At 40.5% G+C, this 27202-nt stretch overlaps 2 protein-coding genes across 5 annotated transcripts; both read left to right on the forward strand.

The window, feature by feature from the left end:
* Window positions 1–231: 231 nt before the first annotated feature.
* LOC135499470 (alpha-1,6-mannosylglycoprotein 6-beta-N-acetylglucosaminyltransferase A-like) lies at window positions 232–13873 on the forward strand. Of its 4 annotated transcripts, none has more exons than XM_064790221.1 (16): window positions 232–342; window positions 2204–2445; window positions 2902–3001; window positions 3814–3978; window positions 4295–4377; window positions 4625–4786; window positions 5325–5495; window positions 5876–6045; window positions 6944–7078; window positions 8277–8411; window positions 8918–9051; window positions 9253–9533; window positions 9816–9962; window positions 10339–10458; window positions 11000–11180; window positions 11445–13873. In XM_064790221.1, the coding sequence occupies exons 2-16, from the start codon at window positions 2281–2283 to the stop codon at window positions 11699–11701; spliced, it is 2406 nt and encodes an 801-aa protein (XP_064646291.1). In that variant the 5' UTR covers window positions 232–342; window positions 2204–2280; the 3' UTR covers window positions 11702–13873. The 4 variants fall into 4 exon arrangements, with proteins under 4 accessions (XP_064646291.1, XP_064646292.1, XP_064646294.1 ...); XM_064790222.1 differs by having other exon boundaries at window positions 9292–9533; XM_064790224.1 differs by lacking the exon at window positions 8277–8411.
* A 2848-nt stretch (window positions 13874–16721) lies between these two features.
* Window positions 16722–25587, forward strand: LOC135499429 (beta-1,3-glucan-binding protein-like). Its single transcript, XM_064790173.1, has 9 exons — window positions 16722–16871; window positions 17180–17254; window positions 18208–18292; window positions 19272–19445; window positions 19785–19862; window positions 20087–20201; window positions 23330–23401; window positions 23816–23969; window positions 24735–25587. The coding sequence occupies exons 1-9, from the start codon at window positions 16722–16724 to the stop codon at window positions 25047–25049; spliced, it is 1218 nt and encodes a 405-aa protein (XP_064646243.1). The 3' UTR covers window positions 25050–25587.
* The last annotated feature ends 1615 nt before the right edge of the window (window positions 25588–27202 follow it).

The raw sequence follows: 27202 nt of genomic DNA on the forward strand, positions 1-27202 counted from the left end.
GATCTGCCTCTGCTCTCGTATTTTATGGGATGCACGCAGGAGGCTACTGCCCTCCCCCCCCCCCCTCCTCCCCAACTGTGGTCTCAGAAAAATCACGTTTTTCATGAGTCCCCGTTTATTGATGATAAGAATCGGCCCTTAATGGGTTAATTTAATTGGCGCTGGTCGTGTCATCTAGCGGGAAAATATGACACCAAAACCCAATTGCGGGTGCATGTAAAATTCGAAATACGACCAAAGACCGGGAGATTAATTCATGTAATTGGGGGCGAGTTTGGACAAAAGTCTGCTCCCGGGAGTCATATAAATATAATCTCCGTCTGATTACTTTTGTAGCAAAGGGTGAGATAAATTTCTTCAATTAGGAAAACAGTCTTACTGACAATTATGCAAAGGATAGTTATTTAGCCGCTTACGATATCGCGCAGCTGTGTTTATATTTTGCTGCATGCATAGGCCTAGTGCATTTTGTGTGTGTAGGCTACAAATATGACACATTTGGAATTTTCACAAGCCTGTGGCTAGTGTTATTACCGCTGTCTCTAATGCATTTTACATGCGAACATTTGGCTATTCTTATGGGTGTCTTTTTCACTTATGAGCCTTAATCATCCTACCCCAAACCTAACCCAGACCCTGTCCCTTACTCAGTCATAGTCATAGGCTAAAACTAACGGCGTAACTCCTCCTTCATGTCCTTAACTCTTCCCTAACACTTATCCTTGTCTCCTAGCCTAATCCTCAGTTTAATCCCTAAAATCGCAGACATTTTTATTGTTTCGGTATACCTTAAGAATAGCCGCTTTGTTTTCACAAATCTTTTAAGTAGCACTAGCAGTGACAGACTTTTCTCAGGGTGTTGTAGGGTAGGCCTACCCTAGGGGGGCCTACCTTCCTTGTCACTGACTGTCAAGGTCTACGGTCCATTCGCCTCATCATCATGTCTCACGTCTTGCACTGGCACTGCGGCCATGCCAGTGCAACTTGGTGACTCGCCCACTGACGATACGCGATTGCCGATGACAAGTGACTCTAGCTGTCACTCAACTCACTGAGCCTACAGACGGAAAGTGACAGTCGAGTCACACTCACATTTGGTGTCAGTGAGAGTGAGAGTGACACAAACCGAGTTGGTAGTCGCTTATTTGTAGTCATAGTGAAAATCCCAAGGTTTGTTTGAACTTGCAGTTAAATCTTAATTCCAGAGTGATAATATTAATAAGCAGTGTTTCTAAATTCTAACACTACTAATGCCATTCAGGTTGTGTACATGTAAACCTGTCACTAATAGTGTCAACCTTTTCGGAGACAAATTCATCAAAGTAAAAGTGTGTATCAGTATGTCTAATGTAATCACTAACCAGTCCGACTATGGCTATGATGGAAACAAAATCGTGTGCATGAACTGATGTAACTCAGTATCATTTCATCTACAACTAAATCATTCCCAGGTGAGCACAATGTCCCTAGGACATTTCATTTTGAGTCTGCATTGATCAGTCACACTCAAAATATCTTGGAACAGCCACTGACAAGTCAACAACAATAAGGAAAAACTTCCATTGAGTCTCTGATGTTCAAATGGAGGAAAATCTGGATTGAAGCACTTTCACCATTGCCATGGCAGTTGATGCTATTCAACCTGCTGTACTGACAACAGCTTTGTCAGAATGAGCACACCCATTAGCCCTGCTGGTGTACTAAATCATGATGCAATCTTGAAAAAAGTAATCCTATTATCTGATGATATGTTGGTGCATGTATGAGCATTTAAATATTTTAATCTTGAGTGCCATCTGTGTAGTACTACAACTACAACAGCCATCTTTGACCGGTTTACAAAACACTATAGAAATATTTGATGAATTGATATGCACTGATTGATAGATAAAATCTCAAGACTGGTCTGCTTTTTTCTAAATCTTCATGTACATTTACACTAGGCCTTCCTGTAGAAAACCGGAGTAAAAGCATTTTTTTCTAGTCTTTATTCATATCACCCATTGAATCAAACATTTGCATGATATCCAGTATGTATTGTATTGTATGAGTCAGCAAATAGTCTAAATAAAGTAATAATATTGAAGTTGTAGATAATTATATACACTGATTGATAAAGTTCGGACTATCGGATCATGGCAATGGCATGGATGTACATGTACTTTTAAACTAACCAGGAGTAATGGCCTTCTTTTTTTTTCAGGCCGAGTTAAAGTTGAGACAATGATGTCATAGTTACCTAAGTCAATGATGTCACAGTTACCCAGATAGTCTTGGTGAATGATGCCACAACGCACCATGTTGCTACGATCCTATCAGTTGACGATGTCACGGCGATGTAACCTTCTCATGATAGTCTTCCTCCTGATGTGGGTCGTTATACTCGTTAACGTGCTAATGATGTCATCTGGTAGTGGTAAGCAGCGGGAAAGCAAAGAAATCAAGGTGAGCTGCTGCACCAGTCAGGATGAAAAACATAAACGTTTTGATTAAAATCATCATGAGACAAGCCCCTTATCAGAAGCCAAGGCAAAAGGTACCATATGACCAATCACTCATGCCATTTCTCTTTGTTATCAGAGAGTTTTTTTCATGCCAGAGTACCACTACAAGTAACTGCGAGTTGTAACATGAACAAATGGATGATGGTGTATTTTCGATTTGCTTCGTACCGGAATTTCAGTAAAACTATGTCTACATGCACATATATGATGTCATTGTCATCATTATCATCATCATAAGCCGGTAATAATTTTGTAACTTATTATTAGTGCCTGAATTTCTGTAATAGTTTGAACCTTGGAACCTTGCACTAACATACCAAGCACATTTTGGGAAGGATGATTATCTTGGTCTCAACGATATATTATCAAAATTTAGTACAAAAGTCACTATTTTCAGGAAGAGATTATAAAGATGAGTGTCCAGTATGTGAAAGCCCTTGCCGACGAGAACAAAGAAACCATCGACGGTCCTTACGCTGGCCGATTTACTGGATATGGTGAATGAAGGAATTACTTTTTTGGCATGTTATGTCTGGTATGGGAAGTTAGGCGAGACTTTTTTTATTTGTTGGTGCTCGGATCCACCGACCTCCCGATGTCCGAAATAAGAAAAAAAATAAAATTTTTATATCTAGCCAGTCTCGGATCCGCCGATTCGAACATTACCGATTTTACAAAAAAAAAATTTTTTTATTTTATTTTGAGCTCCGACGCCCGACAGTAACTTAAAAATCAAAATTCAACATGATTGAATTAAAATTAGCTTCGTCCGATTGATCATTGGAATCGAAAGTGCGAATGCCAGACCAGCTCTGCCAGACCTAGACTGGTTCTTGTCCTTTCCTAATGCATCCACAGTCAGAGTCAGGGCCTTGCAGGGTTTCTTCATGAAAACCGCATTAGGCCTTGAAACTGATTATGTAGAATTTACACGCGTCTAACTCTTAAACACCCTTCGTAAATTCGGCCCATAATGTTTTAGCTGTTTTTAACAAATGACTACGTCACTTTCTCATAAATCGGTAAGGTTTTCGAATCGAAATGCACATTTTCTAGAAATTGATGGTTTAATCCCGCCCGGATGGCTCGCCTGGGTGCCGTTTTCGTTGATGATGTCACAACATGAATATTTTCGCGGTGTTTTACATTCAGCGATTTTATAATAAATCTAATCAAAAATGGAAAATTTGAGCTTTACATTCATGACATTTGTGATCAACAATTAAAAACGGACATATTTCCGTTGTAAATCACATCATAGCATCACTTTAAGCCTATCTCTGTAACTTGTTCTGAAATATTTTTCCAGATCTGAAAAAGACTCTGGCAGTTCTACTAGAGAACGTCTTAGAAAGACTGAACAGAATCGAGACGCGATTTGAGTTGACCGTAAAGAATGGATCCCTCAAATCAAATGAAACCACATCACCACTGACACAGCTACAAAATCTCAAGGACCCGATAGCCGCGAATGGTAAGATTCTATTGCACCAATCTGTACCAGTTTGCAACTTTTATACCAGGGTGGGAAAGTTATTTCACACATTAGATCCCATTTACAGGGATGAGACATGCCGATTTCTGTAGGATTTCCATTTTCCCCTTTTAAACAAGCTTAACTTGACAGGGTTAGAAAACGATCTATACATCGTCTCTCCATAGAAATTTTTGAAATCGGACAAGTGATAACCATTTTGAGGCATATTTTGCAAGTTGAGGCAGTCCTCTTTGCTCTGGGCGCTCCACTGTCATATCTCTGCTCTTATTTCTTGATTTCTGATTTCTTCCAGACCTAATTCTCGGCAAAACGGAAGAGTGCATTCTGACAGATAAAGAGCTTGCACGTTTTCCAAGTTGTTTAGAAAAGCGAAAGGTAAGTGTCTCGAACTCTATATCCTTCTTTCTGCCTTCTACACAGGGCGGTCAAATTTCGGATTTTGAGCAGATTTCAGACTTTCAGATGGCTTCTCCCGGCTTCACACCCTGTGTTTTAACCCATTGAGCTAGCGTCCTTCAGAGTCAAACCCCAATCGCCTGGTTCGACCTTTGTGCCCAGCTCTCTGACCACTTTTAGCCATTGATTTCTCATAATATTCACAAAAAGATACTTTTGATTTCAGTGGATGCGATCATTTTGGAAATCTGACAAATGTTATGGTGATTATGGTGTGGACGGCTCAGAATGCTCTATCATTATATACCTCAGCGAAGTTGAACACTGGTGTCCAGTATTGTCATGGAGAAAAGCTATGATAAAGAATACCACAGAAGACCTGCGACAGGTTGGTATGATTTTTAAACCTAAAAGTGATTCCCACATTTCTATAGGGATTTGTGCTGATCTTTCTTGGTCATGCAGTGTTAGTGAAAAGCTCTTTACAACAACTGTAACAGTATAGCCTACGTGACTAGGTCACCTTACTGCTAAGACACTCTGGTCTATCGAGGAGGTGCTCCTACAGTGCTGCACTCTCTTGGCCCTGTGAGGTACTTCGTGACAACTGTGACAGCCGTCCTTATAAAAAATAACGAATGAACTCCTATATCAGCTGTCTTTATCTTCATTATCTTTTCAAAATCCATTTTGAAAAAGTTGTTTTTGAGGCACCCCAGTATGATTTCTTTTACTTGAGAACTGTTTCCACTTTCCACAATTAAAAAGGTTCTGCCTACTAATGGTTTATACCCTGCCTCAAAACCTTGTGACTTGTGTAGGGTCCCCCGACTATGATAATTTTATGAACTACCGGAATCTGATGATTGACTCATGTCTTTGTCATGACTGTTCAAATTATTGAAAAATTATCATTGTTATTGCAGATTGCCACCCTGCGCTATGACATCACCGACCTGATGAACATACTCACGGATCCTGGTAAACAGAGTTACGATTGGATCAAGATGCGCATACAGCGCATGTGGCCTGGTTGGGTCAAGGCCATCAAGAGTCTCGCAGCAAAACAAGTGATGACCAATATCTCAAAGAAAAAGGTGGGAATTATGATACTTTTAACCCCTTTAGCGCATCAGGCCAGACCAATGTTCGTATTTGACCGACAGAGATTGTCAGTTAGTCTCTTTACGGCAAGTTAAACTGATAACTGATAGCCATGTTTGTGTACAAGAGTGCACATTTGGCATCAGGGATGCACTTTTTGTTTTTCTAGGGGAGGGCCCCAGACTCCCTCATTTCCAATATCACGCATTTGGTAGTCTCTGCTGGGGGCAACACCCCCTCCCTCATCGTCCCTTTCCTAAATTTCTGGATCAGCCACTGAAACTGAAATTCTCAAACGAAAGTATTCTTCGATGGTAGCGCAGCAATTTCTTTTCTCAAAAATGTAATCCAATTCTCCATTCGCTTAATACAGATACTTATCCATCTTGGCCTACTTACAAAGGCTGTATCAATGCGCTTTGCTGAGAAGGCCTTCAAAGGGGGCCCACTTGGGGAACTTGTCCAGTGGAGCGACGTCATCACATGTTTATATATTCTCGGCCACGATTTGACAATCACTCACGAGATTGATCAGCTGACGCCGTAAGTTTTATTAATACTCTGTCGAAATTTATATCTACCCAATCTTGTTGCAGAACCTTGCCAATCCGTACTACTTTTGTTTATATTATATGTTATTATTATGTGGTTGTAAATATGAAACATGTTTCTGTAGGATTCCTAGCTCTCAAAATTACAAGAACAAAATGACGCATGTTTTGAACCCAGATTTGAAGCCAACTGAGTTGCCAACAATTGCTGTTTTGCACATTGGAACGAACTAATTCTAGTAGGGAGTCCAGTTCAAGTACCAACTACATATCTAGCGACACGATGCACAGACAGATGCTGGGTATTAACACGGATGCACCGGGAAAGGGTTGAGCACCATCTCTGCCATCTCTGGAGACTGGAGCAGACAATCTCAGAGGTGCAGTGGTCCGACCAAAGGTCCATTCCACTTGACAAGACCGCAGTGCCACTTCCCTGTTCCTCCTCGAATAACAATAGCCGCACTTACACCACCTGAAAATGGACCACCAATCTTGGTTCGGGAACCAATGCCGCACCATCGAAAATCCACCAAGCGCTTACACCAGCGCTGCAGCTAGTTATAAAATCCGGCTACAGATGGCGCGCAAACAATAAGCAGAAAGCGCCATTTCGAAAACGCCACCTGGAGCCGAACCATCTAACTAGCTAATTGCCGATCCATTTGCGCTTACACCACGACAAAGCCGAGCTTTCAACAAGCCGGGCGAATTTGGACCATCAAGCTTGGTGGGACAAATTCGCTCGGCAATTTGTATCGGCAATGGATTGCCGAACCAATTTGTCGCGGCAATGTGGTGGTGTACGTGCAATTGGTCCACCAATATTTCGTGGTGTAAGCGCAGCTACTATCATGCAACTTGTTTTTCACAATCATTTCCTTCTCGAGTTATATCCGGCGGCACAGTCAGGGCTTTTCCAACTGTCCACCTCGTCCCTGGAACCGGATAGATCTTATATACACCGACATTCTCGGACTTCGTCAGTTGCGGCGGATCGCACGCACAGCCTATCCACGTATTAGGTTGGTAAGATTTCAACGTCTGTGAGGCTGTGCTTTTTGTCTTGTTGCATTGCATACAGGCTTGCATCTTTTACTCATTACAGGCCAAATCTGGTCCTGAATGGGAGAATTCCTCTTCGCTTGTTGGCTAGATGTGTGTATTGCTATTAGCCTGATAACTGTGTCTGATGTTTTTCATTTTGCTTTGGCGGCCATTTTTTCATGTTGTGCATTTTTCGTAAATTTCTCGTTAACGGCTTTAAATTTGCACCTGGTACTTAGTAACTTTGTCCAGCTGCCGAATAATTTTAATGGATATCTGATGCTTTCCTTAGGGACTTGCTTTAAATTTAGAAGAGATCCCACAACCTCCATCAAAGAGAAAGCTGATGTTGAGGTGAGCTCACTGCTGGACTTGGGCTTCAATCAATGCATAAATTTATAACTTAAGGGTTCACCACCTCGAACTTAAAAAAAGCACTTAGAACTCCTTCAATCAAAATGAAGTGAATGTCAATTTCAAGGGTGGAAGCCTGTTTTCTGAAAAACAAAGAACAGACTCCCACCCTTGAAATTGGCATTGCCTTCGCTTTGAAAGAATTTTCATTGCTTTGCCACTTCACGGAACTATAATGTTATATTTTCACAGGTTACAAAAGTAAGAAGTCCTGAATTTGCCTTCTAACGTCCGGAGCCTTTATTCTAAAACTGCTTCACAAGATTTAAAACGCCAAAGTCATAGTTGATAAAAGTAGTTCGTCGGGATGACGATTCGTGCACGTGACTAGAAATAGACACGTGCTGACACGCTGTTTTATATCCACGTGCAGCTTTGTCTGCACCAATCAGGGGGCAACGTTGATGCGTCTCCATCCAATGAGGAGCCGCATCAATGCTGACGCAATTGATCACATAATTGATCACGCTGGGGAGAATGGAGAATTATAAGTAGACCGTGGGAATTTTCCACGATTACCCACCAGTATCTTATCTGAACCCAATTCCAATAATCCCGCACACTTAATTCCAAGAATTACACATTACAGTGCTACTCATAAGAAAGGTTTTACAATTACTATACAATAATAACACCAGACAACGAAAAGTCACTAGGCCAAATGTGTGGCGAACTCTGATAATTTTTCCGTCCAACTTCCTCTCTCTGCATGCTGTTCCTACCCTTTATATATGTTGTGGCCGTTTTTATTTTGGCTTGCAGATTTTTTGATGTTTCCAAGCATGCCAAATCCTCGTGTTTAGCAAGAAATGCCGACTCTGTCAACTTGATGTACACCGATATAATAGGTTTGGTGCAAATACTTGCACAACCTGGATATTTTCACTTCAAAGACAGGTAAATTGAGAAGGGAGAGTTCACGCAATGTTGAGAATGTCAGTTTTAATTATAGAACTTGCTGGCAGCATGTATTGCATGATTGATAGAAAATATTTTAGTAGTCAGTGCATGGAGCTATGTTCTGGTAACGAGGTTGACCCGAGAGTTTAAGAGTAACCCATCCACTTTAGAAAGACAATGTTGGGTACAAATTGGTGAACTATTACTAGGTACCGGTATTTAGAATTGTTTTTTTCCACTACAACAAGAGATCATGAAATATATATCTCTTAGTGACTTTTAATATCAGGAAAATAATCGAGCCAATCTGTACTTCGTACATATTCATCAAGAGGTTAATCCTACCTGTGGTGAGTATGTTGCAGCAGTGGAAAATTCATCTTCTTTGCTTGGGCAAGTATATCCATTGGGGAAAAAAAACTGGGGACAGATTGCTGAGGTGTAATTGTCTTTGATCGAATTGTACATTTCCTCGTTCATTCAGTTGTCTCTTTGTCTTTCAGTTGTACCTTCCGTGTGGTTGACTCCTTCGGCACGGAACCCGGATTCAACTTTGACCAGTACGCCAAAAAACACAAGCTCATCTCGGGCTGGGGAAGACACAACCTATGGCCGAAACAGTTTTATAATATGTTCCGTGAGTGTTGCCAATATTTTTGGTATCTCCGATATTTTTCAAATTTTTACTTAAAATGTTTAAGGATGTGGCTCTAACAAGCTGAAAGTGAAACGATCATAGCCTTCGATTTTCTGTTTATGGCTATTCGACACAACCAGGCCTATTTCTCTTATAAACCTGGTTGTCCCCTCCTGAGTCTCCAAATTTCTGCTTTTTCAGCACACACCCCGGACAATACATTCCTCGGTTTCGTTGTAGAACACTCAGAGAACCTGACGAGTACGACGAATCGCAAGAGGAAGAATCAGGCGCTCGTTTACGGGAAAAACGAGTACATGTGGGAGGGGAAACGGACGTATTTAGACATTATTCATAAATATGTTGATGTCCACGGGACGGTGGCGCTCGGTGGGAAGAAGAGTAAGGTCGTGCCGCCTTATGTGCAAAATCATGACATTTTGTCTGGGAAAGATTTGATGGTCCTATTGAAGGAATCTAAGGTATAAAAGTCTATTGGACTCGTGCAGTGATCCATACCCAGTGCTAATTTCCATTAAATGTGCCACCTTGAGAAAGAACAAGATGTCTCACCTCTATCTGTGCGAAAAAGGGGATTTCCCAATTATATTTTGCCATGAATGTGTTTTTTTTTAAAGGCTTTATTCATGGGCGTCACTTGGCGTTACAAACAGGAAATTGATATAGTCTGGCCAATGGTTACTATATGTGTCTTTACCCATTTTTCCTTGTCAAATAATAATGCTAATGTTTTTTTTCCCCAGTTATTTATAGGTTTAGGCTTCCCATATGAAGGGCCTGCTGCTCTTGAGGCAATTGCTAATGGTGCTATATTTCTAAATCCAAAATTTAACCCACCGCACAGTGGTCTGAATACACGGTTCTTCAAGGGAAAGCCCACCCTTCGAGAGGTCAGTGATAGCTATTGTATGAGTTTGGTCACTCGTGTTTTCACTCAGCAAGTAGACGTGTGAAAAATGGTCACAACTACAATTTTTAGGACCATCTCCAAAGCACGAAGAAGAAAAAATGCTTTGACAGATAAATTTACTGTGTTCAGCCCTGAATTGTGGATTTTTGCTATTGTTCATTGTTTACCGTAAGTTCTTCTAATCAGTTTTGGAAAATGTCCTTGGTTTCCGTCAAAGCAAGGCCTGTCATGCAGTTTCTATCCATATGTGCAACAATATTGTTGTTGAAATGCACGCTCAAGGGGTATTTGATAGGTAATGAAATGGACACGCCTTACCTTTGACTGTTTCTGATGAATTTTCATTGCTATTTCAGTTAACCAGTCAACACCCTTATGCAGAGAATTATATTGGAGAACCATATACCTTCACTGTTAATATCAGCAACTCCACTCAGATAGAGGAAGCTGTCCAAAATGCCCTCCAAAAAGCAGATGTAAGTAGAACAGGGATACATTACTTGTGACCTCGGGTCAATCATTTTACATGAGGAAACCAGCCCTGTAAAAATTATCTCCTAACCATCCCCCACCAACTAATGGAAAATGCCTTAGATGCCGGGGGGGGGGGGGGGGGATATTTGATGAGGGGAGAGTTTCTGAGGAATAGTTTATTGACTTTAGCTCTCAGCTTATCTGAGCCAGGTAACCTCCTGCTGAGTTGCCGGACCAAAGACTGAGGTCAACATATGTTGTTACATAACCGATCTTGCTATCACATCCTGGTTGCCTTGAAGTCGACTAAATTACTTCTAATTTTGCCTCATCACAGTAAATTAGTCATAAGTGTTATCACTGGTTACGCTGGCCATTAGGTAGATAAGGTAAATATGCCGATCATCACTGTGTGTAGTATCAGCGGGGTACTTGAAGTTGGAGGGCGACTTAATATTTTACAGGGCTGGTTTCCTCATGCCTCAATTTCCAAATCGTGCTCTATGTCTTCCTTGTTTATACTGAGTCTGCTTTCTGTTCCAGGAAATTCAGCCTCATCTTCCATATGAATTTACAGAAGAGGGTAATCTCCAGCGTATAAACGCGTTAGTTCAGAATCAAGATTTCTGTGATCCAGCCGCCCAAAGATGGCCGCCCCCCTCAGCAATTAGTTATTACTTGGGTGCCGTTGGCAAGTCCTGTAAGCAAGTCTGCCAAACCAAAGGTGAGGTCAACTGGTTACAGTAATTTCCTGCCGATTTAGTATGACTTTCCCCCATCAAGACCAATTTAGGTTACATTCTTGTATTATAAGGTAGCATTTCTACCTTCGACACCATATTGAGCTTTTTCCAACAGGCATTATTGTGTATGATGCACATGAAGGTGAGTAACCCCCCCCCCCCCCCAAAAAAGAAATGTGTTTCTGTGTGTATGGGATTAGTTTACTTCTCAATCAAGCAATTTTAACAGTTCAATTCCTTTTCAGATCTCATTTGCGAACCTACTTATCTTCGAGACATCAATAGTCAGAAGGATTTCGAACTACGAGGTGTTAAATGTGAGTCGATCACAAACTCGGACGATCTTTATTATCCTGCTATAGATGTGAAAACTAAGGCATGTACATTCCAATCACAGGAGCTTTTGTATAGCTGTGTTGGGCAGCATCCCGAAATGATGCGTGTTTGCGCATGTCGGGATTATATCAAAGGACAGTCAGCTTTATGTAAAGATTGTCTATGATTAAAGTAATGGACTAGTCTGTCCATACGTCTCTGATTATTTTGAAAATGAACAATTTTGCATTGTATGTACCGGGTCCTGAAGCATTACTAGACCCTTGTTGGCAGTGCTTGTAGCTCGCACCCACTCGCCATCTTTGCTGAGATCACAACTTTGTAGGCTAGTAGTAGTCATGAGTTCTAAAAATTGTTGAGATGGTTGTGTTCTTGTGGAAATGCTGGTGCGCTAGCTGAGAGAGCAGTGCTCTTTGCGAGTGGCTTTTGCCCTTGCTGAGACAGCACTGTTGTTGAGAGGCTGTCACCTTAGCTGAGAGAGCAGTGGTCTTGGTGAGAGGCTTTTGCCTTTGCCGAGAGACTGGTGCCTGTGTTAAAGCGTGCAGTGCACAGTGATTTGGTGGAGAGAGCTTTGCTTTTGTTTGAAGACAAAGCTTATGGGAGTGCAATGTTTTCTTTGAAATTACACTATGACATTCACTTTTGTCTCTGTAAATGGTGTAATACTGCCATATTTTCCAAAACCAGACTTGTCGTTTGTGTTTGACCAATGATCGATTCATTGGTTTGAAGGAAATAATAAGTTAAAAGAAATTATTAGGTGTATGTTATTTTTGTACACAGTTGCTTTCCGGTGATGGCAGTGAAGGGATTTTATGTTATACAAAGAGGCACATATATATTTTCACTTTTGTAATTGAACACTATAAAATTAGAAGTAAATTTGAACATTTGATGTAGGTAGATGAAGCTGTTAATGAAAGTCAGCAATAGTGTTGAGATTTACATAAAAGGGGAGAGGTTTCACTCTTTAGCACATACTATCACCAGTAGCACAAATATTTTAACTTGTACAAGATTTTTGTCTTGTTGTGTTTTGTGTTTGTCAGTTGTTGAACGGGTAGCTTTTCAGACCGCATGGTTTTTTTCAAAAGGGGACAGCGATTTTGTCAGTGTTGGGAAAAGGGCACACTTCAAATTTGTTGAGAAAGCAGCATTGGTGTTTGGGGAAAGCATTTTCATAGTTGCTGACATAACCAAATATGATCTGATGTAGGTGTATGTGCAAAGAAGGGTTATAAGTTCACTACGGTTGTGAGAAGGAGTTTTCACGCATTCATTGCCGTGTTTATCATCAAATACACGTAAACCATTAGTAATTGTGATATATGCTCATGGACCTAGCCTCATGTTTTGTTTTTGCAATGTATTAGGTCTGCTCTACCGCAATCGCATAGCTGGCCACCACTTTGGATCGTCCATAATTTTTAGAGTTTTGATACTCCTTAATACAACCTTATGATCACGTAAGCCAAACCTATGATAAAAAAGTGGTGAAGAAAAAAATACAGTGTCACCACCAAAATATTGACAAGTCAACATCTTTTGGAGAAAAAAAAGATTGGGCGGAAATTAGGGTCGGCGGCTATATGATCATAGAGCAGTATTCTGTAAAAGACCACAATGCCTTTAACATACCTCCGCCTGATCGCCTTAGAAAGTAGACGTTGATGTGCACATTATAATAGTGTAGTATTAGGTAGCATGAATATAACTCACCTCCTAAAAATTTTGACAAACAAATTCTGAAAAAAATATGATCCACTTACAAAAATGATTTGTCACCGGTCCCAATGCTACTGTCATATCTTGCTAAAGTCAGTAAACTTAAACATTGGGGTGTCAATCAAGGTGATGAAGTTAAAGGCGACCTATTGGCAGGGACTAGGGGGTCAACATTTGTGATATTCAGGTGTCTAATATGCACAACTGCTGAGTTGTTTGATACAGCGATGAATGAAATTCTTCATACCAGGGTAAATTGTTTCGATGGAGTGTATATGTAAGATCCTATTGGTGATTCGTGTAATTTACTCTGACCTTCCTGGCTCCTGCCTATAGTCTCCTTTAATGTAGAGACTCTCAAGTTGTTGTTGAAAAATGCTGCTGACTGTTTTGGCTGAAGTATTGGAAGTTTGCAAGGTTGCCCCTGCCTGCCATGGGTCAAAAAGTTTGTGTTTTTTTCGGTGATCAAAAGGTGACAATTTCATTCGTCTACTGATTGTTATCTAGATAGTGATCAAATAGTTGTTGATGTACTTAGAACTGTTTAAAGATCAAAACCTTTGTACATTACGATGAGATTTATAGCATAATAAAAGTCAGAATACAAATGTAAGACGATACTTTGGTTGTTTTTTCCCCTCCATACGATTGTTTACAAATAGAATACAGGGATGAGTTCACTTAAGGAAGTTGTCCCGAGTCATTTTAACCTCCAATCTATTGACCTGCCTGATGAGGAACCTGCAGAACTAAAAATCCAGATGGCAGCACCAGTACTAAAAGGTACACTTCCAGTGCATTTTCCATTAAAATTAAGTTTTGTTGATTTTCTCCCTAAAACTTATCAAAATAAAGTTTTAAGCACCAATAAAACAAATTTTTTTGTGCTATTTCCCCATGTAGAGTAATGAAGGGATGAAATATTCAATAATCATTGACCTGGGAAGGGCCACGTGGTCCACGTGCCTGCAGGGCCCCTGGCAGGGTTTGTGGTGCAAGTTCCTCATTACATGTGGAGTTGTCCTGGTAAGAAAACAAGTATGACAATTCCCTTACGAAAATGATCAGGGTTTCACCATGGTGAATACAGCGTTCACCATGGTGAAATCAGGTTTAATACCATGCTCACCATGGTGAAAGTAGAATTTACCATGCTCACCATGGTAAATATTTCTCACCGTCCCAATTCACCACGGTGAAGTGCTGTCAGTTTATCATGGTGAAATTGAGACACATTTTTCGTAAGGGTTTTGCTCAAAATCTAAGTCGTTTCGCACTCGGAACATCGGAGACGACTGTGTTCTGTTGCCAAAGTGACAGACACTTGGAATTGGCTGGTTGCTCTAAGCTTAATTAAGAGGGGGGATCCTGCAATACTTTCCGCAGAGACTTAAAAACATATTTGTTTGTGCAAGCTTATGAGCGCCTGTGAACATTGTTCCAGTGATACGGGCGCTATATAAATGACAATTTCATTCATTCATTCATTCAAATCTGATGTACTTGTATGTCAAATTGACGGCATAATGTATTTTAGTACTGAGGACATACTCTCCGAAGACAGTCACAACCCTGAAAAATATCTTTCCTCATCCTTTTCCTTAGATTGAGCTAACTTTTCTCTGACATTCATAAGCTGGACGTCATTCCAGTACAATCATTATAATCTACTGACTTGGTCTAAGCTAGCATCTCACAATTTTCTGGAAGACATTCACAGCCTTGTCTCTTCCACAACAGTCATCTGGGCCTACTGTCTTAGGCTGAGCTATCATCTCACCATGCTTGTGAAGACAGGTAAAACCTGGCCGTCTCTTCTATACCACAGACACTAGCGCAAAAGATCTTGGATTCACCGTAGTAAAATAATCTGAATTCACCATGGTGATCCTTCAGAGTTGAATTTCTTTCATCAGTTCAAAATTCTGAAAGATATCCGTTATTCATCATGCCCGCTCGGGGTGCAGGTATGTTTATACATCGCTCGAGTATAATGCGTAGATATAGAACCCAGTGACCAGTCGTAGGCAACTGTGATTTTATTTACGAACTGAGGAGATATGTGTAGCAAGTAGCAGTCCTGACCTGATGCAGTTTGAGACCGACGAGGTTCTTTTAAACATCCTTGGTGAGAGACTTCGCGTAATTTCGGCTTGGACCTCTTGTCCCAGGGTTTGACTGTGAGACCGGCGTGACGTGTCCCACAAAAGGACTCCAGCATGATCAAAAAGGATAAATCTATTTTGAGAAACCCATCTCAGACATCATTTCCCATAACATTCTCTCCCTATTGTGACCTTGACAGTTGAATGAGAGGTCACATTTGCAACAGTGTCATCAGGATGTCACCGGGTTTGAAGGCTTGTAATCCTTTTATGACCTCCCCGGTCTAGTGGGCAGGGATGTCCCCTATTTCAGATATTTATAGCATGATAAAGACGTTTTGTGATATGGGACCATCTCATTTGGACTCCTCTTGAGAGATTTCTTCATACCCGGGTGATTCACAGCTGAGAAAAGTGCTACATTGACTGCGTCTTCTCCTTAAACCGGACTCTCAACCGGACTCTCAACCGTCCTCTCCTTCAATTTACTCTCGGTAAATTGAAAAAAACAACTTATCCTCAAAATCTTTACCTAATGGCACACCCACGAAATTGCAATAAAAACACTGAGACAGCCCCCGACATGTCGCGATGCCGTCATGAGCGTCTCCTGTCGCATTCCTATCACAATCTTATCTTCCTATCATACCGCGTCAACCATATTACATAACACTCTCAACCCTGCCTACACAAATGGACTACTTATCATTCTCATTACATGTATCTTATGGACATTTTATATTAGGAATATCCAATGGCCGCGTATTAGGAGACCCACAGCTTGAGATATCATCACGTCACGATTTCGGCAGTGTAGGCAAACTTTGAAATCACCAGTTGAATAACTTGTGGAACGGGATTATTAAATTTTCGTGCAATACTCGGGAACGTAAGCACTGACTTTGTCTTTTGCGACTTTGAAGTAAATTCGACACTCGAAGAGGATCGGCAGTTTAGAATACACCAGTGGTTTTGTATTTGAAAACAATACAAACATTTAACTTCGTGAGGATTCTTTGGAACATATTAACAGTCCGCACTTAGTATGCTGTAATTTCCGAAAAAAGAAATTGCGAGAAGTGGTGGTAGGACCTATAGCCTTGTTGATGATATTGATCACATTTCGAAACTAAGAAACTAGTTTGTGCCAGTGTCCCATTCCAGATCTGTAGGTATACCTAGATCTACAGTGGTGAATAGATCTTAATCGAAAACGCTCTGAAACAACAAGAGAAGAAATTTCATTGTACTTTTATAACCAATCCCTTCTCGACTCATAGGGAACTATTTACTGATTTAATCCGTTTTTGGAGAACTTTATTGCATTTTTCTTCTTGCCATCTTCGACTTGCCATAATGAATGCCAAAGACTTCGCCGTCAAAGGACTTTGCTTTCTACTATCTGTGATATTCGTTGATGCCAAATTGAACCTGACATTTGTTGAGACTTTCGATCGTTTGGATACTGATATTTGGACTAGGGAGATATCGGCTTGGGGAGGCGGGGTAAGTAAACATTTTGTTTGAGCTCTAGTAAATCTTAATTTTTTGAAAACCGTAATTTTTTATTTGCCTATCTATGTGAACTGGGGTAAGGAATGCTTCGTACTCGAGCTCAGCAGTATATATCCATATTATATACACTCCTTTCCAAATCTCCTCATCAGCCGAGTTACCGTTCCTCGGGTCTCTTGTACTGATGAAATTGAAGCAGTGCGCAGTCACAAATGGGCGAACTAAATAAGAAGCAATATACGTGTACATGTATATACATGATATAGTGTATTTAACACATTTCCCTCTCGTTCTTGCAGAATAATGAATTTCAAGTCTACACAGATGACAAGACAAACAGCTATGTGCAGGACAACACACTCTTTATAAAACCGGTAAAAAGATTCGACCGTCTCTTGCTCCGGCTGGCGTCATTAGCCTATGACATTCCGACTATAGTCGGAGTTGTAAATGTTACGCGTTACCCCAAGTACCGCCCTGTCCTCATGTCCTTTCACCAAGTTGCCTCCGCTGAAAGTGATTGCACTCCCGGGGCAGTGCAAAGTCATCCTAGACGTGGTCTTCCTAGGGGAGGGAAGAGGTAGGCCGATGCACTGCTTCTGGAGTGTAAAAGTGATAGGTTGTCCACACTCCGTAACCTAATACTCGAACGTGTCCTGGCATTGTCACAGTGGCATCACCTGGCGTATCCAATCGCCCTAAGCCAACATCGTTAGCATCATGATGAGGTAACGCCCGACCGGTGTGCCATTGTTGAAGTGATGGAAAGTGATGGAGGGCCGGCTTACTTCCACAGTCACAACAATAAAAAACAGAAAACCACGAGAGTTATTCAAATGACGATGGGATAGAGGGATTTTGTGGTGATTGATATCTTGAACTAGCGTCTCTTGAGAACTATTTTCAAACATTATGTCATATTCCTTGGGGCTCATTGGCTACACATTAGACGAAGAGTCGTACTGTTCTACCGTTTCTTTGTCCTTTTACACCGTATTACAATCACGTCAACGCTAAAATTGAAGATGGTAATGATAGAAGGTGGTCAAACCTTGCCTTCGCCATTGAATACAATATATACGCTGATATCGCCAGTAAGCACTGAACTTGGGTGTACTAATTCATTTTCCATTAACCTCATTGTGTTTTGGATCATTCAATGAAGAAATGCTCTTTTTAAAGTCCTTTTCTGCACTGGCAATCTCAGTTTGAAAAAGTACAAGATGTGGGAAGACATATTAGGCGTAAAGAGGGTCGCCGGGTACACCTCAGATAACGAAATGTATTGGTTGATTCCAAATATTAAATTAATGTCTTATCATTCCAGAGTATTCTTGTCAACAATACCAACCCTAAAACGGGCCTACCTTTTGGCGAAGCATTTCTGAGAACAGGAACCATGAACTTGCAAGGTATGTCACTCATCCAGTCTGACTGTGATAAGGAGAATTATTCATAATAATCCGTTGAAAAATGGGTTATCAAAAATCAAATACTGCTGTTTCTTCCTGAAAGCCAGTGGTCAATGTTTAATGACCTTTAAATCCATTTCTGTCTCTGTGATAATATGCATCGTCAAAAATAGTATATGATGCTTTTTTGGTATCGGCCTACTTTTCCGAGGTAGCATGACGCCAACAGATAGAAAATCTGTCATTAGGTACAATGTAGTTACGTTAATCATGAAACCCTTGAGTGACCGTTATCATCATTATCATTGGAATGCCAAGTGGACAATGTGCCCATGGCATTGTTTCGTTGTTACTAAATATAGATCTTTTCTGAGTTCTCATAAGGTTTCCAAGTCTTCAGAATAGTACGCGACATTGTCGCACTTTGATACCCATGAAGCTTGTAAGATATTAGATATTTTCATGGAAACAACCACCAAATCAAACAGACCGCGTGGGCCTTATGGTAAAGGGTTACTTCACGACGCAAGGGCCTCCGTTGAAACCCTTTGAAATCAATGAAACACTATGAAATCAAAGGGTCTCTCCGAGAAATCAAAGCGTCATTCAAAGAAATCAAATGGTTTTTCCAAGAAATCAAAGGGCCTTCCCAAGAAATGAAGGAGTTTTTTTCAAGAAATCAAAGGTTTTTTCCAAGAAATTAAAGGGTCTTTTCATGAAATCAAAGGATCTTTCCAGGAAATAAAATGTTTTTTTTCAAGAAATCATCGGTTTTTCCAAGAAATCAAAGGGACTTTCCAAGAAATGAAATATTTACACACATCACTATACCTAACGTACGAATGATTTATATTCAAATGAGGGTGTGATTACAATGGAATGGGTAGGACTCCATGAGATAGCTAATGAATACATGTACTTTTTAATATAGTTTCTGTTGTCGAATGCTGGTCTGATAATTTATTTCATTGTTTCCAAGCTTTATACGCCAAATGTACGAATAGAAAATTTGAAGGTTGCAAAAGGGAGGCGGCGAAGAACGGAATACCTCCAATCATGTCAGCCAAGTTATTTTCAAAGAAAAGCTTCACCTTTAAATATGGCCGCCTAGAAGTCGAGGCAAAGTTGCCAAAAGGGGACTGGATATGGCCAGGTGAGTTGCTATCAGTATCTAAGTCAAAGCTAATTAGACTATACTCCCAATCATTCAATTTGTCACCAATCGCAAAAGATGTCAGGAAAACGACTTGCCAATAGCCAGGCCTAAAGAATCGATTCTATTAGCGTAGTGACTTTAAAGTTACCCTTATCCAAGACAAGACCCCGAGTTAGTCTGAAAAATTGAAGATTTTCACCGTCATCATACAAGTGACAGTTCATAGCGCAATACTTTGGGGAAGAAGCCGTTGTCAAGATCATTCTGTTGTTAAATAGTTGCAAAAACTATGGTATTTTTCTACATGTATTTCAAAGACTGATTTATACTTTTCAGCTGTCTGGCTGTTATCGGAGAAGCAGCAGTATGGAATTTGGCCAAGGTCCGGCGAGATAGATGTCATAGAGTCGAGAGGCAAGTTTCCATTGATCATAATTGTAGTCTTACGTACGAGGACTCCTAGTGGATGCCGAAACACCTTGAGGCACCATTTTGGCAAGAACTTGAAATTCGAAAGGAATTGAAACTCTTTCAAAACTCTTTCAAAACGAAGTTAATGCCAATTTCAAAGGTGAGGTTATGTTATTTGTTCGCCATACATGTATGTAAATGAGTTTTATTTTCCACTCCTTATTTAGGAAACAAAGACCTGAAATCGAGCAAAACAGGTGAATCTTACGGACGCGACACAGTGGGAAGTACGATACATTTCGGTGCTGCGTGGAATGACAAATATCAGATAGGAACGTGGAAGTAAGTCTCCCGTGAATGAGACAACAGGGATTTCGCATATCGCCTATCGCATTGTTTGACCGATGGGATTGGCGTTCACGTGGCTTGTTTCGGGGGCTTTGCAAAAACTTCCTACTGACCCCCCCCCCCCCCCCCCCCCCTCATCTCCCGTTCCGTCATGGCATTCATCATTTGAAATACATTGTACCTCACAGCCTCTCAAAGCTCAAAGTAATTCGATTGCATCACAATCAGCACGGGTGTATTTTGAAAGAGTTGTCAACAACAACAAAATCTGTTTCCCCGTCCTCGTAATCCGTTGGCCCAAATCGCAAAAGTACAAGGACCAATTCGGTTCCTTATTCATCCTCATCTTTCGTCATATACGGCAGGGTCTATTCTACAGACCAAAGACTTTACAGACCTCGTTTTTTGGCTCTCACTTTTTTATTAGTGGAGATTTTCATGAAATCTAATGTGATATTAGACCAGAAACGGTTTCCGCATATGCTCAGAAAGACGTTTTTGAAAAAAAATTAAATTTTAGTACCTTGATTTTGAAGAAATAAAAGTCTGTAATTCTCAGAATTCTAAATAAGAAAAAACAGACCAACTTCAAAGGCAAATTAAGATATTTTAAAAACATCAACACCGAGCTCATTCCAAAGCCTTGCCGCTTGGACAAGGAAAGTCCTGCCACAGTACGTCTACAGGCGATTCCTCTGATCCGCAGGAAACAATGTCCTCGGACCTCAGGAATCACGGGGTCGTATGTGAGTAGGGGCAAGTGCTTTGAAGAGCAGTAGCAAAATGAAGAATGAATTACAGAATCATTAAAAAACTTGCTGCGGAATATAATGCTAGTAGTTCAAGTTCCATGTCACAATGCTAGTATTCTAATATCAAAATCGCTGCATTTCTACTGATACACTCTGGACGCAATGGGCCGGCCTCGTCTTGTCCAACGATAGACACAGGAGAACCAGGATGACGATATGGACTGCATATGAGTCTAGTCCACTGATAGCATCAAACTTGACAATCATATGTCGTACGATTGTGACATTCGGCAGGTCTCGCTAGCCGGGCGAACGACGACCAACGGAACTGTTATATTTGGTAGGAAAAGCAATCGGAAAAATGTTAAACATTCGTCGAGCAAACTTCGCCGTTTGTACCCCTTCGTTTGGTTCGCGAAACCTGCCTAATGTCTTTCCGTGACCACAGCTCAGTACGCATACACATGTATGTATGCTTGGCCAATCCCACATTTTTGACAATACCAGTTAATTGATCCTTTGACAGAACAAAAGACTCTCGTTAGCTCATGAAACCTAATGTTCAAGTGAACGCTAAGCCTGGTAGCGGGGTAGTGCCCGGATGGTGTGACGCGAAATGTATTGTCTTCGGTCATGATCGGTCGCGGTTGATTTGAACGCCAGTCAGTTGGAGTGTGAACTGCGTAGAAGATCACCGGAACACTTTCTCCGATTTCAAACATAAAATGCCTTCGAGATTTCGGTAATCAAGTCAAAACTGCTGCAGCAGAAGGTAGGGGAGGTATCTATGCTTCGTATTGGTCTTGATTGGTTTTAATAGGTTTTTATTTTAGTAAAAAACGTGCAGTCGGGCAGAGAATGAACTGCGCAGTAAGAAACTCCAGTCGCAAGCGAGACAAAGGCGTACTACACGAATCATGCGCATCGTTGTATTTCATGTACATGCTCGCTGGCGATATCAATTGCCATCTCTAATCAATTGCCATTTGCCCTCATAAATTAACGACCCAAGTCTTGGTCACAGAGACAACATCTACGATGATGTTGATGGTCTCGAAGTGCTGATGTAATTTTCCCGGTGTTATTTTTGGTAAGGCGGGACTTGTTTATTTTTGTGATTGATGTGTCTTGCGACCGTTGTACCTTGTATGTCATATCATTTTAGAATAATGTATTTCAAATCTAAACAATTATTCACTTGGCTCCACGATCCCGACTGCGGTGTAGCACCCGACTATAACTGGCATGAATAGGGAATACGCTGGTTATGGATGTCAGATCGTGGTTCCCTGACTTTTGCAAACAATTTCAATGGGCGTATCCCACGCGGCGACACCAAGGACCGCTGGCTGATCTATTGATATGTTCGTAGTAGGGTGTCAAAGTCGGAGAGACGAAGAGCCACTCGTCTCTTGTAGGGGGTTCATTGAAAGTGTTTGCATTTGTTAGCCTATAAAGTTAAACACAAGATTTTAATCCTTGTCTTGGGTGTCTTTGAGAGAACTGACCACACACAATTCCCAACCTACTCGTCAGCTAGCTGACAGATTATTTGGGTCGAACGTGTTGCTGAGATGTTTTTGAAGAGATGCTTGTGGCTGTTGGAAAGACTTCTTGTTTAAACAGTTCCATCTGCCCCCTCTAAGGCATACGATGGTAACTAATAACTTGACTGCGGAAAGATCGCAGGTTGAAAACAATGGTTTCGCAGAAAAACCAGACAAAGGCTTACTTCACGGATTATGTGCATCTTGCTTTCAAAGTCCATTTTTAGGCTACTTTTACCGAAAGACAACTTGTAATTTTGCTGAATATCGAAAACGTTAATAATAAACTTCACAAAAATTCCCTTCCAGCGGCCATGTTTTTTATTGTTGACGTTTTGAGAGGTGTTCAGAAAATTCGTGGTATTTCTTTAACTATTAAAATTATCGATTGTTTGTTGACATATTCATAATCTTTGTATCACCCTTCACATAACTTAATCTTTTATTTAAAAAATGTTTTTAAAATATCTTAATTTGCCTTTGAAGTTGGTCTGTTTTTTCTTATTTAGAATTCTGAGAATTACAGACTTTTATTTCTTCAAAATCAAGGTACTAAAATTTAATTTTTTTCAAAAATGTCTTTCTGAGCATATGCAAAAACCGTTTCTGGTCTAATATCACATTAGATTTCATGAAAATCTCTTCTAATAAAAAAGGTGAGAGCCAAAAAACGAGGTCTGTAAAGTCTTTGGTCTGTAGAATAGACCCTGCCGTCATATACCATGCTAGTGGATACGCCACGTGTATTCTTGGAGTTTCAGCGGTTGCCGAGTAAACTATGCACGCAACAAAAAGTAAAGCGCCCTTTTCTTTCCTTTTGCAGGAAAAGGACAAATCCAGATTTTACATCAGCCTTCCACACTTATGCCATGGATTGGACAGAAGCAGGCTTCAAGTAAGTCAACTACCGGTAAAAGTCTAGTATTTAGCCCGAGTTTTCTCTGATGGGTTAGAGGACGCTTCGCTAGGCCTAAGGGCGGTGGTGGGCCGTGCCTTTCACTCTTTCTTCATTTTGTCAACGAACGCTGCGGATTGAGTGTGTGTTCTTTAATTCAAACTGAATTCCACTTTAAGTACAAACTTCGACAAAACGATGGGTTGTTACCACGGAGTTGTTGCATAGGACCTTAATGTGCCCATTTCATCCGCTTTGAGAATGAATTATACGCGCCGCCCGCGCAAAAGCTTCTTTTAATTTTTCGTTGCACCCTGTACCAAATCAAGCTTGTGCCGTGAGCTTTTGTCGCAGAATGCTAACGAAACACAAAAGCGGGCTTAATATGTGATGTAATTTTTTTTATAATTCCAGGTTTTTCATAGACGAAGATGAAATACTGAGAATACCTGAGAAATCGAAGCCATTTGATAGTTACTGGGATTACTGCATGAAAAATGGCGGGTTCTGGTCTACCAATGAAACATTTTGGAAGACTGGCAGCAAAATGACACCCTTCGATCAAAAGGTAGGGAATATCTTCCATTCGTCCAAGTAGTGTTGGGAAAAGTGGTCAGCTTGATAAAAATTACACACTACCGTTGTAACGAGTGGTTTCCAATATTTCTGTGTTTCCATACAATAGACCAACTTTAAAGGCAAATTAAGATATTTTAAAAACATTTTTTGAATAAAAGATTAAGTTTGTTATGTGATGGGTAATACAAAGACTATGAATATGTCAACAAACAATCGATAATTTTAACAGTTAAAGAAATATCACGAATTTTCTGAACACCTCTCAAAACGTCAACAACAAAAAACATGGCCGCTGGAAGGAAATTTTTGTGAAGTTTATTATTAACGCTTTCGATATTTATCAAAATTACAAGTTTTCATTCGGTAAAAGTAGCCTAAAAATGGACTTTGTGGTCGCTTGATATAATTTACACCATACCGTAGTAACGAGTGGTTTCCAATATTTCTGTGTTTCCATGCAATAGACAACCGGAGAGACCATTACTTTTTGATAGACGGAAACAGAAAATCCGTGTCATTCTATCTTTCTGCGTTCTCAAACAATGATGGGAAAGTACACTCAGAAAGGAAAGACTCGAAAACGTTATCCCGGAACTGTAGTTCTGGAGTGACGTTGCTGAAATATAAAAGATGTGTAGCCTCATCACATAGCACCAAATAATTTTCACTGGGTATTTTAAAATATCACTTTTTACACGGTATTGCGTCATAATTGGATACATGTACAATGAATTCGTTTTCAAATTCTTTTCAGTTCTACCTCGTCCTCAATGTAGCAGTAGGCGGAACCGGTGGTTATTTCCCCGCAGACGGCATCAACCACGGAGGGGCTCGACCAATGCCGTGGAATCTTACAGACGGGCGCAAGGAGGCCATGGAGTCGTTTTGGAACAGCCGCACTGATTGGTTGAGCACATGGGAAGACCCAGCCATGCAAGTTCGAAGCATCAAGGTGTTTGAAGACGACGGGGTACCGGCTACCTCAGACAGCACGAGTAATACAAATGATGCTTCCTATATGTATATATGTTTTGTGTTTCAACTTATTCTTGCATTTCTCTTGACGTAACACCAATTATCAGTGTTAAGTACATGTATGTGTATAAAAATGTTGTCTAAACCATTCCAAAGTGGACCTTGACGCTAGTAGAAACGTTGGACGCCAAGACACTTAACATTTTGCTTTGAAGAAATCATTCCAGATGACGAAGAACGAGTAATTGATGACTAAATTAATTATCTTCTTGGAGTTTTTTTTCCATTAGCCGCTATTATCGTGCTTGAACGCAATTATCTTGCTTGAAAATGAGAAATTACAAAATATTAACGATTTTTTGTTTTCCCGTGACTCTGTGATTTGACGTGTAGCCATTAATGCTAGTTTTATAGCATAAGTTTGCTATTAAACGAAAAGGGAGGTTCCGACCAGCCCAAGTTACGTAAACGGTTACGAACATTATGCAAACGCTAACGGTCATAATGCATTTAATCAAACACTTCTGAAAATCTGATGGCGTATCCTAAAAGTCTATTAACCAGTGCGAGCGGATTTCGTGGCGGAACCTCCCTCGTAGCCATAGCGACGACAAGCGTTGAGCGGATAGTAATCTGTATGTTAATATTATAATGTTTCTCTGTAAATATAAATTTGTAATGTAATTCGAAATGGTATCAACATGCAATAGACGATGATTTTATAAAGATCAAATAAATAGTCAATATTTTAGTTCAATAATTCTTTTTATACATTTTTTTGGTAAAAAAAGCTTATCGAAAACATATAGCCTAATGTGAGTCCACCATCTCGACCCTCACGCCGTTCATCAAAAAATTCAAATTTGTAATTGAACTTGAAAATTCTCAATCGCATTATAAATTAATACTGCTGAATGTAAATTTCTCAACATTTCCATTGTGTAGGCAGATACACATTATACTAGGCCACCATATACCATGAATCAGCAAAGTTGCATGCATAATAACTGCAGTACGGCATTGTGTATAAATGCTTTTTCATTTTTCTCTACCATTTAACAGGATCAACAGTCTTAATCCCCCAACAGTCTTAATCCACCGCTCATTCCAAGTGACTGTCCATTTCAGTTCAGGCGACTCCAATTTCCCGTGACACTCTCCTTCGCTATGACTGTGAATAAAGCCCAAGGACAGACACTGAAAGTCGTTGGACTATCATTATCCACACCATGCTTCTCCCACGGACAGCTTTATGTAGCATGCTCAAGAGTTGGCCAATCGTCTGCCCTAGTTCAACTAATATATATCGCCTCCCGACTGATGACAATAAAACAAACCAAAAATGACCACTTTCGACCAGGAAGCTATTTACCGCAATGCTTGACATTTAATCATAATCATCATGATATCGCAACAATGGCCGACCCATTAATCATGTTTATATCAAAAAGTGCAGACCAAACAAACGTATTGTTTGATAATACAGTAGAACATCTCTATCAAGGACACACTTGGGACTAACAAGTACTGTCCTTTATAGAGAGGTGTCCTGATAAGAGAGGTCGAATTGAATGGAAACAAACACTTCGGGACCACAACTGGTGTTCATTAGAGAGGTTGTTCTTTGTCCTATAAGTCTTATGACCATGTCCATGTTATCAGGACCATGTTATCACTCAGTATATTATCTACATTATGTAAGCCAACGGGTCGAACTCCAACAAAATTGGAACAATGGCTCAGCCAATCAGGAAGGATTCTGAGGGTGTTTACAAAAAACGTCCTTCAGTCACATGCAGGCCGTAGATTGAACTTTCTCACTGCACAACACATAAACCCATGTGACTGAGAAACTATCGGCTGGTTGTTGGATATTCACATACAATTGAGTAGGCCTACTGTGATCAGTGTGTCATGAACTACCCATCATACTGTATACTAATATTGTTAGTGTTCAATGGCAATTTTTGCATGTATACCGTTCATCAACGTCGGGATTGAAGTGAGTGGATGTGACGTGAAAACGGTCGGAAAACTTGAGTGCAAAGTCCACTCTACAATCGATCGTCAGCTGGAATAAGGACGATTTCGGACCGCTACAGTTACCTCGAAATCGTTGGTTTTTCCCAGTTGTTGACGTCCGGTTATGTCAGTACATTGACACATGCTTCCACCGTACATGTAGGACTGTATTCCATGGACGTGGGATCTCTTGAACGCCATCTCCACTTACCTTTTACTCAGTGA

This window comes from Lineus longissimus, chromosome 15 (assembly GCF_910592395.1).
Source record: "Lineus longissimus chromosome 15, tnLinLong1.2, whole genome shotgun sequence".
Lineage (NCBI taxonomy): Eukaryota > Metazoa > Nemertea > Pilidiophora > Heteronemertea > Lineidae > Lineus > Lineus longissimus.